General features: G+C 33.0%; 3 protein-coding genes across 3 annotated transcripts; all 3 read left to right on the forward strand.

Annotated features, from left to right (window-relative positions):
* The first annotated feature begins 429 nt into the window (after positions 1-429).
* On the forward strand, positions 430-2,485 carry LOC114755559 (receptor-like protein 43). Its single transcript, XM_028944450.1, has 3 exons — positions 430-603; positions 652-1,386; positions 2,438-2,485. The coding sequence occupies exons 1-3, from the start codon at positions 430-432 to the stop codon at positions 2,483-2,485; spliced, it is 957 nt and encodes a 318-aa protein (XP_028800283.1).
* A 160-nt stretch (positions 2,486-2,645) lies between these two features.
* On the forward strand, positions 2,646-3,695 carry LOC114755560 (receptor-like protein 33). Its single transcript, XM_028944451.1, has one exon. The coding sequence runs from the start codon at positions 2,646-2,648 to the stop codon at positions 3,693-3,695; it is 1,050 nt and encodes a 349-aa protein (XP_028800284.1).
* A 4,936-nt stretch (positions 3,696-8,631) lies between these two features.
* On the forward strand, positions 8,632-10,657 carry LOC114755561 (receptor like protein 22-like). Its single transcript, XM_028944452.1, has 2 exons — positions 8,632-8,818; positions 8,949-10,657. Exons 1-2 carry the CDS (start codon positions 8,632-8,634, stop codon positions 10,655-10,657), a joined length of 1,896 nt encoding a protein of 631 aa, XP_028800285.1.

Raw genomic sequence — 10,657 nt, forward strand, 5'->3', positions numbered from 1 at the left:
TTTGTCACGGCCAACGCGTCAGTGAATCTATATATTATGCGTTAAATAATAGAAATCGAAACCTTGACCTGTAATTCTGTTATGGTAGAAAAAAAGGCTTATAATTCTATTTACAATTAGGAATTATAAGAATTAAATACACAGTGCACCAAAATTAATTTGTGTATTTTACATGCCCATGGTCTATATACTGAAGCCAACCAGTTGTTAAGGGCAACAATAATTCATGTTAGTTTTTTTTTAATAAATTCTGATTATGTTTTAGTTCCTATCAAATTCCTCAATCCAAGTTGGAAGAAGAAATTGACTTGAGGCGGCCATTATTATGACAAACCTTTTATCATGCGTAGCTCTGCCTATAAAAGAAGCCTCATTTGTTAGATACCATATCCTTTACTCCTTCAAATTCATAGCCTTCTAACTTCGCTCATGGCATTTCGAATCATCATCTGTTTCTATTTGTTCCTTCTTTCTCCTTCCCTTTCTTCTTCTCTCAACCACCCATTATGTAATTCTCATGATTCTGTTGCGCTTCTTCATTTTAAAAACTCTCTCTCTCTTGATCGTTCTGCTTCAATGGACTGTGATGAGTTTGATGATGATGTTGGCTACGCCTATATTCAATTTACTAAGAACTCATCTTACCCAAAGACGGCTTCGTGGGGAAATGATTCAAACTGCTGCTTGTGGGATGGGATCATGTGTGACTCCTTGTCTGGTCATGTGATTGGCCTTGATCTTAGTTGTAGTTGGCTCCAAGGTCAACTCCATCCTAACAGTAGCCTCTTCCAACTTTCTCGTCTCCAAACACTCAACTTGGCTTACAACAATTTTAGTGGGTCTTTGATATCATCTCATTTTGGTGGTCTTTCCACTCTCATGCATCTAAACTTAAGCTACTCTTATTTTGTTGGTGAAATTCCCCCTAAAATTGCAGAATTGTCTAAGTTGGTCTCTCTTGATTTGTCTAATAATGGATTTGCCTCATATTATGAACAGTTAAGTTTAAGATTTGAACCATCCACTTGGGCGAAGCTGGTTCTAAACATGAGTGATCTAAGAGAACTTGTTTTAGATGATGTAGATATGTCTTCCATTGCACTAGGCTCCTCGTCTTTGAAGTCGCTTAACATTTTGAGTCTTGAAGGTTGCAAATTTGATGGGCCTATTCCTGCAAGTTTTGGGAACCTCACTCAATTAACTGATTTGAAAATTGCAGAAAACAATTTTAGTGGTGAGCTTTCATTTCTTTCAAATCTTCAAAGTCTCACTTCATTGGACCTCAGTGACAATTATTTTAGTGGTCTCTTACCAAATTCCATAGGCCATTTGAAGTCTCTTGATTTTTTGGGTCTTGGGCATAACCAATTTGAAGGGCCTATTCCTGTAAGTTTGAGAACCTCACTCGATTAACTTATTTGGACCTTGTAGCTAACAGTTTTAGTGGTCTCTTACCAAATTCCATAGGCCATTTGAAGTCTCTTGATTTTTTGGTTCTTGGGCATAACCAATTTGAAGGGCCTATTCCTGTAAGTTTTGAGAACCTCACTCGATTAACTTATTTGGACCTTGAATTGAACGATTTTAGTCGTGAGCTCTCATTTCTTCCAAATATGCCAAGTCTCACTTCATTGGACCTCAGTGGCAATTATTTTAGTGGTTTGTTACCAAATGTGTTTGGAAATCTTTCAAATTTGGAATTTCTTGATTTCTCTAACAACAAGCTACAAGGTAATTTTCCGGAGTCAATTTTTACCCTTATAAATCTTTCTAGTTTGGAACTATCATCAAATAACTTGAGTGGCTCTGTTAATTTTTACCAGTTTTCCAAGTTTCAAAATCTAAAATATCTTGATCTTTCAAGCAACAAGTTTCTCTCACTTACCTCTGATAATAATCTTAACTACACCATTCCCAGTCTTTTAGGCTTATATTTAGATTCTTGTCATATCACTATCTTTCCAAAATGCGTAGGCCTTTCAAATTTGCAGCGGTTATACCTTGATGATAATATGTTGCAAGGTCTTCCTGATTCGATTTTTAGTTTCCTAAATCTTTCTGTTCTAAGTCTATCATCAAATAATTTGACAGGCCCTCTTAGTCTTCATCAATTCTCAAAGCTTCAAAATCTAGAATATCTTGATCTTTCAAACAACAAGTTTCTCTCACTTAGCTCTGATAATAATGTTCACTATATCCTTCCCAATCTTACAAGCTTAAGCTTATCCTCTTGCAACATTAGTGACTTTCCCGAAGTACTAGAAAATCTTCAAAATTTGAATTTCTTAAATCTTTCAAATAACAAAATCCATGGAGATATTCCCCAATGGTTCAATAATGTGGGGAATGGTTCTTTGGAGACTTTGGATCTCTCTCATAATAACTTGACTTCAGCTAAACATCTTTCAATGAGAAACTTGACTTTTCTTGGTCTCAGTTTCAACTTGTTGCAAGGAAATCTCCCAATTCCATCCTTTGGTGCTGAATTCTTTTTAGTGTCCAACAACAAATTCAATGGACACATTTCTTCCTCATTTTGCAATGCAAGCTCACTTGAGATACTCAATTTATCTCACAACAACTTGTCAGGCCACATCCCAGAGTGCCTTGTTGCTCTCCCAAATCTAATGAGTTTAGATCTGCAGATGAATAATTTTGTCGGATCTATACCAGACAATTTTTCTAAGAGCAATTCTTTGCAATCTTTGCATTTGAACAACAATCAATTTGAGGGATGGTTGCCTTTGTCTTTGACCCATTGCAAACAATTAGAAATTTTAGATGTGGGGGCAAACAAGATCAACGACAAATTTCCTAATTGGTTGGAAGGCTTACCGGAGCTACAGGTACTCATTTTAAGAGATAATGAGTTCTACGGTGCCATTCATAGTTCTGACACCAAACATCCTTTTCCCATGTTAAGAATTTTTGATGTTGCCAACAACAATTTCAGAGGATCTTTGCCAACAACATATATCAAGGAATTTAAAGGAATGATGAATGTTGACTTTGTTTCAGCCAAACTAGATTACTTGGGAAACCGTTATCAATCTTATTATCAAGAATCAGTGATGGTCACATTGAAAGGTGTTGATTTGGAGTTGGTAAAGATCTTAACTACATTCACAACCATTGACTTCTCAAATAACATGCTTGCTGGAGAGATTCCACATGTTATTGGTGAGCTGCATTCACTAAAAGGCCTCAATCTCTCGCACAACAAAATCACTGGTCCTATTCCTCAGTCCATTGCAAATTTGACAAATCTAGAATGGCTAGATTTATCATCAAACATACTTATGGGTGAGATTCCTCTTGTACTAGCAAATCTCAACTTTCTTGAAGTTTTGAATCTTTCACTGAATCAGCTTGTCGGAGAAATACCAAGAGGTAAGCAGTTTGATACATTTTCACAAGATTCCTTTGAGGGAAATTTAGGATTGTGTGGATTTCAATTGTCAAAAGCATGTAATCATGATGAAAGGAAATTGCCACAACCAACTTCATCAAGTAATGACAAATTTGGATTTGGTTGGAAACCAGTGGCTTTGGGATATGGATGTGGGATGGTGTTTGGAATATTGATGGGTCAAGTTGCTTTCTTAACTGGAAAACCTAAAGAGCTTGTCAGAATTTTTCAAGCTAGGCCTAAGAAACAAGCAAAAAGGACAAGGAAAGGAGCTCATCCGAATTAGAGAATAGTGAATTAGGCACAAAAGGTGGCTTCTTGTGATATATTGTGTCATCTTTTTTTTTTCTTTCATGTTTCCTCTATGGTTCTTGTTCTTACTTCATGCTTCTTAAATATCTTGTCAGTGATTGGAATGTAATGTACCGTATATTTCAATGTAAGGTATTGTCTTCCTTTTTTTTAATGAATTTCAAGTGATTTGTATACTATGTACTGTTTGATCATCATATGAATAAAATTTTCCACATATTAGCAACCTTTTTTCTTTTTGGTACACACATGTCATCAACTTATATTATTTGGAAATTAGTTACCAACCATTCAACCTTACTTGTTTACGTAAGGATTTAAAGAAACTTATAGTTTGTTCGTTTCTTTAATTTAAAGTTCTATTAAAGGGTTTTAGCTTTTTATAAAAATGTGAAAATTACTCTTTACTTTGAGACTTTATGATCGATACATGATCGTTCAAAATGATGGTGCAAACCAGAGTTTGACATAAGCAAAATGATTTTATTCCAACTCTTAACAATTTCTCTCTCTCACTCCCCCCCGCTCTCTCTCTAGGGCCAAACTCTTAAGATTGAAAATATGACAATGCAAAACACCAGCGTGAATTACTTTATTACTTAGCAGTTAACATTCATCTAGGCTCGTCAAGTGATTTATGAATAATATCCTATCATGAAAATGTTGGGCGTAAAAGCATTTTAGCTCTTCAACAATACATGTGACCCCTTTTCCAACCGAAAAAAAAATGTGACCCCTTTTTCCGAAGTTCATAAATTCTTCTTCTTGTTTTGTTTTTTAATGGCTAGTTTTGTCTTTGACTGTTTCATTTGACATCATTAAAATCCAATAAAAATAAAAGTCAATGAAATATTGATTTATGAATGTTTGAGACAAATTGTTCAATTTTAGTTTTGGATTTGTGAAGTCTTCAAATTTTGTCGGCTGCAACAGTTTCCAATGGAATCTTAGAAATTCACCACTTGACACGCCTATAATGGACATTGACCCATAAACCTTGGTGGACATACGTCTTATTTGAAAAAACTTGTTTCTCGATAATTTCTTTAAATTTATGTTTTCGCCTCCCTTTATTTCTTTAAACAGAATTTGGGTCTTTCATACCACAATACAATACATTGTTGTATGTAAATAACTAAAATGTAACAGTATAGTTATTGAAAAAAATTTAGAATTTTAGGGTTAAAATTGATGTGAGGATTTTCAGCCATACGTTGATCATAAAGCATTAGTAAGGGTCTCCAAATGGTGAGAAAAATGTTTTCACTAACTTTTCTCTTCATTTTCTTTCCACTTAATATCTTTACCATTATATTAACTTTTAATGGTTGAAATTCGAAACTATATAAGAATATTATTATAATATTAAATATAACAAAAAATGTACAATTGCAAACTATTCACATCAAGTTTTAATACTATAAATTTATCTATCTATTTTATTGTTTAATATTTAATATTATAATAACATTTTTTACTGAATAAATCTCACCTGTTAAAATGAGGAGGGAAATTAGTGAAAATGTTCCGGTTCCAAACCTTTGCGACATGAGATCAACCCGACATATTGAAGAGAAGAATTTGTGTCATAACTCATAAGGAGTCAACCCAAACGAGTCAAGAAGATAATTTAATATTTCATTTTCTAAGAATTTATTTGGCTCTACATTAATTTTCTTTCTTTCATTTTCATTTCAATCATAATTAATTAGCAAAGGCACTGCCCCGTTTGGTACGCTAATGGAAGACTACTCTGTAAATGAGAACTTTGTATTGGGTTGTTATAGTGATATAATCATTATTCCCCACTTCTCATTGTTTCAAATATTTTTTTCTTTATAAATAGGGGCATAAACATTAAATCTTATTAAGTAAAATTATTATTTTTTAATTTCCCCCCTTCATTTCTAATATCAAATACATCTATAATTTCTTTGTAAAATTGGGTCAAAGTCTCCAATTGAAAATTTTATCAGTGAAAAAGACTTAAATGAAAGTACCGATATTTGTATGTATATAATTTGCAAAGTAAAAAATATCGGTACTTTTTGTGCATAAAAATTTATTACGTTTTTCACACAAATAAAATGTTAAATGGAGGGTTTTTCCCCCCCTAATTTTCTCATACTTGTATGGGTATTATTTTGTAACATGTATTGTAAGGTATACTCAGAGGGAGGAGAAAAGTCTTACTTTCTCTATTAGCATATGGATATCTAGCCAACAACAAGAAATTTATAACTTGTTTAACGGTTTGAGCAGCATTGAAGTTAGAACCATTCAAGTCCAATTGATGATAAAGAGTTAGTGAGGGTTGGGGAAGCAACTAAAATGAGGGGACAAGATAATTTAATATTGTTTTTTATTTGTTAACAATTTACTTGGCTGTGGGTTTTCTTCAATTATTTTTCATTTTAGTCGCATCGCAAAAGGCAGGTCTTCGTTACCCCAAAAAAGGCAAGTCTTCTTCCCCGTTTGGTACGCTTATGGAAAAATAATCCGCAATTGAAAACCTTTTAGGGCACATATTTGTTATATATATATTGATATAATTATTCCCTATTTTTCATTGTTTTAAATGATTTTTTCTATATGGGAGAATAAGCATTAAATTTTATCAAACAAAATTATTTTTTCATTTTCCCTTTTAATTTATAATATCAAACATATGGTATACTATTTGTGTGTGTATATACTCAAAATAAAAATTCTGGGACAAAAATTAATGGCAGCTGGACAATGAAGGACATTTTGAAGTTTCTCACTTCCAAACCTTTTAGCACGTCATTCAAATAAAGCCGAAAAAAAATCTGACAAAAAAATAATGCCAATTTTTTTTGGATAATATGGTAATCTCTTATATTTCTCCCACCCTCCTTGTATTCAAATACTACCTCTGATCCTTAATATAAGATCTAATTAACTTATTTGAGGAAATTAAGAAAGTTAATAAATTATCTTAATATATTTATATTTATCTTTTTACTTTTAGAAATTAATATATAATCTAATGATATACATAATTATTTTAAAGAAATTATGTAACATGTAATTATGTAACTGAGTCTCATGTTAAGGATCAGGACAGTAATTTTGAAATTTAATTACTTTTTCAAAAGAGTATGTTATATAAGGTCTCTCATATTTCACTTTGTAGTTCTTGATTGAAACTGTTTTTGATTTTAGCATAAAATATAATTATCAAATTGAAAATTGACGGACATCACAAAATTTCATATTTCTTGACTATATTAGTAATTATTAAATTATATATGAACACTAATTTTCAAAACTTTTCACCACAAATTTTTGGAAAAGTTTAATCAACGTTCGTTCAGTCAAACACGTTCGACGTGTTGCTAGGACCATTTGTTTAGTCAAGTGAATATTTGAATTAATTTATTTTAAGTGATTTTATATTTTCAAAATAAGTATATGAGAGGAATATACTGCTGTAAAATGTAAAATAGATTTTTTCAGTTAATTATCTTAATAAGTCTTTCATTATTTTTTTAATGTCCAAGGAAACGTAACTTTTTTTTTGGTAGCCTCTACCCCTCTCTCGATATATATGATATAATAGACTCATTTTTATTTTCCTTAATTATAAAAATTTCTATTCCATTTAAAAGATATACGGACCACGTAAGCCTTCTGTAAAATTAAAATTAGGTTGCGCAAATTTTTCTTTTATTTGTAATATTTCATTTTCATTGACCGTGACAGTACTATTGATTATTAGTCAATAAATAAAATAGTTTAATTATTTTTTGCAAAAATATATTTTTTTTAATAACTTGCTAGTATGCAGGCCCTCACATTGGGAATATTATTTTATATTAAAGCTATAATACAAAGAAATATTATATTATGAGTAAGGGCTACAGTGATGTTATCAGCAAATCTGTTTGTCATGGCCAACATGTCAGTGAATGTATTACGCGTTAAATAATAGAAATCAAAACCTTGACTTATAATTCTGTTATGGTAGGGGGAAAAAAGGCTTATAATACTATTTACAATTAGGAATTATAAGAATTAAATACACAGTGCACTAAAATTAATTTGTGTTCATAAGCCCATGGTTTATATACTAAAGCCAGTCAGTTTTTAATGGCGACAATAATTCATGTTAGTTTTTTCTTTAATCAATTCTGATTATATTTTAGTTCCCATCAAAATTCTTCAATCCAAGTTGGAAGAAGAAAGTGACTTAAGCTAGCGATTATTAGGACAAAACTTTTATCATGCGTTGCTCTGCCTATAAAAGAAGCCTCATCTGTCACATGCCATATCCTTCACTCCTTTATATTCATAGCCTTCTAACTTCGCTCATGGCATTTTGAATCATCATCTGTTTCTACTTGTTCCTTCTTTCTCCTTTTCTTTCTTCTTCTCTCAACCCCCCATTATGTAATTCTCATGATTCCATTGCGCTTCTTCATTTTAAAAACTCTCTCTCTTTTGATGATTCTGCTTCAAGGGAGTGTGACAAGTTTTATGATGATGACAGCTACACCTATTTTAAGATCCCAAAGACAGCTTCATGGAGAAATGATTCAAACTGTTGCTTGTGGGATGGGATCACGTGTGACTCCATGTCTAGTCATGTGATTAGCCTTGACCTTAGCTGTAGTTGGCTCCAAGGTCAACTCTATCCGAACAATAGCCTCTTCCAACTTTCTCGTCTCCAAACACTCAACTTGGCTCACAATTATTTTAGGGGGTCTTTGATATCATCTCATTTTGGTGGTCTTTCCACTCTCACGCATCTAAACTTAAGCCGTTCTGTTTTTGGTGGTAAAATTTCTCCTAAAATTGTGGAGTTGTCTAAGTTGGTCTCTCTTGATTTGTCTAATAATGGATTGTTAAGACTTGAACCATCCACTTGGGAGAAGCTTGCTCTAAACATGAGTGATCTAAGAGAACTTGTTTTAGATGATATAGAAATGTCTTCCTTCGCACCAGGCTTCTCATCTTTGAAGTCGCTTAACATTTTGAGTCTTGAAGGTTGCAAATTTGATGGGTCTATTCCTACAAGTTTTGGGAACCTCACTCAATTAACTGATTTGAAAATTGCAGAAAACAATTTTAGTGGTGAGCTTTCATTTCTTTCAAATCTTCAAAGTCTCACTTCATTGGACCTCAGTGACAATTATTTTAGTGGTCTCTTACCAAATTCCATAGGCCATTTGAAGTCTCTTGATTTTTTGTGTCTTCGGCATAGCCAATTTCATGTTGCAAGGTCTTCGTGATTCAATTTTTAGTTTCCTAAATCTTTCTGTTCTAAGTCTATCATCAAATAATTTGAGAGGCCCTCTTAGTCTTCATCAATTCTCAAAGCTTCAAAATCTAGAATATCTTGATCTTTCAAACAACAAGTTTCTCTCACTTAGCTCTGATAATAATGTTCACTATATCCTTCCCAATCTTACAAGCTTAAGCTTATCCTCTTGCAACATCAGTGACTTTACCGAAGTATTAGGAAACCTTCAAATTTTGAAGTTCTTAAATCTTTCCAATAACAAAATTCATGGAGATATTCGCCAATGGTTCAATAATGTGGGGAATGGTTCTTTGAATACTTTGGATCTCTCTCATAATTACTTGACTTCAGTTGAACATCTTTCAATGAAAAACTTGACTTTTCTTGGTCTCAGTTTCAACTTGTTGCAAGGAAATCTCCCAATTCCATCCTTTGGTGCTGAATTCTTTTTAGTGTCCAACAACAAATTCAGTGGACACATTTCTTCCTCATTTTGCAATGCAAGCGCACTTGAGATACTCAATTTATCTCACAACAACTTGTCAGGCCACCTCCTAGAGTGCCTTGTTGCTCTACCAAATCTTACGAGTTTAGATCTGCAGATGAATAATTTTGTCAGATCTATACCAGACAATTTTTCTAAGAGCAATTCTTTGCAATCTTTGCATTTGAACAACAATCAATTTGAGGGATGGTTGCCTTTATCTTTGACCCATTGCAAACAATTAGAAATTTTAGATGTGGGAGCAAACAAGATCAACGACAAATTTACTAATTGGCTTGAAGGCTTACCAAAGCTACAGGTGCTTATTTTGAGAGATAATGAGTTCTACGGTGCCATTCATAGTTCTAACACCAAACATCCTTTTCCCATGTTAAGAATTTTTGATGTTTCCAACAACCATTTTAGTGGATCTTTGCCAACAACATACATCAAGGAATTTAAAGGAATGATGAATGTTGATTTTGTTTCAACCATACCAGATTACTTGGAAAACAATTATGGATCTCGTTATTATCAAGAATTAGTTATGGTCACATTGAAAGGTGTTGATTTGGAGTTGATAAAGATCTTAACTACATTCACATCCATTGATATGTCAAAAAACATGTTTGATGGAAAGATTCCATATGTTATTGGTGAGCTGCATTCACTTAAGGGGCTTAACCTCTCCCATAATAAAATTACTGGTCCTATTCCTCAATTCATTGCAAATTTGACAAATCTAGAATGGTTAGATTTATCATCAAATAGGCTCACAGGTGGGATTCCTCTTGCACTGGTAGATCTCAACTTTCTTGAATTTTTGAATCTTTCACAGAATCAGCTTGTCGAAGAAATACCAAAAGGTAAGCAGTTTGATACATTTTCACAATATTCTTTTGAGGGAAATTTAGGACTGTGTGGATTTCAATTGTCAAAAGCATGTAATCATGATGAAGGGAAATTGCCACAATCAACTTCATCAAGTAATGACAAATTTGGATTTGGTTGGAAACCAGTGACTTTGGGATATGGATGTGGGATGGTGTTTGGAATATTCATGGGTCAAGTTATCTTCTTAACTGGAAAACCTGAAGGGCTTGTCAGAATTTTTCAAGCTAGGCCTAAGAAAGAAGCAAAAAGGACAAGAAAAAGAGCCCATCAGAATCAAAGAAGAGTGAATTAG

Source organism: Neltuma alba, unplaced genomic scaffold (genome assembly GCF_004799145.2).
Source record: "Neltuma alba isolate B1F8T4 unplaced genomic scaffold, ASM479914v2 tig00010294_pilon, whole genome shotgun sequence".
NCBI classification, from domain to species: Eukaryota; Viridiplantae; Streptophyta; class Magnoliopsida; order Fabales; family Fabaceae; genus Neltuma; species Neltuma alba.

Excerpts from the sequence above, each read along its gene's own strand:
- LOC114755559 (XM_028944450.1), top strand. The coding sequence starts at position 430 with ATGGCATTTCGAATCATCATCTGTTTCTATTTGTTCCTTCTTTCTCCT. Across the intron at positions 604-651 it reads GTGATGAGTTTGATGATGAT|ACGGCTTCGTGGGGAAATGA; the intron begins GTTGGCTACGCC and ends TCTTACCCAAAG. Across the intron at positions 1,387-2,437 it reads AATTTGAAGGGCCTATTCCT|TTTCAACTTGTTGCAAGGAA; the intron begins GTAAGTTTGAGA and ends TCTTGGTCTCAG.
- LOC114755560 (XM_028944451.1), top strand. The coding sequence starts at position 2,646 with ATGAATAATTTTGTCGGATCTATACCAGACAATTTTTCTAAGAGCAAT.
- LOC114755561 (XM_028944452.1), top strand. The coding sequence starts at position 8,632 with ATGAGTGATCTAAGAGAACTTGTTTTAGATGATATAGAAATGTCTTCC. Across the intron at positions 8,819-8,948 it reads TGCAGAAAACAATTTTAGTG|CCAATTTCATGTTGCAAGGT; the intron begins GTGAGCTTTCAT and ends TCTTCGGCATAG.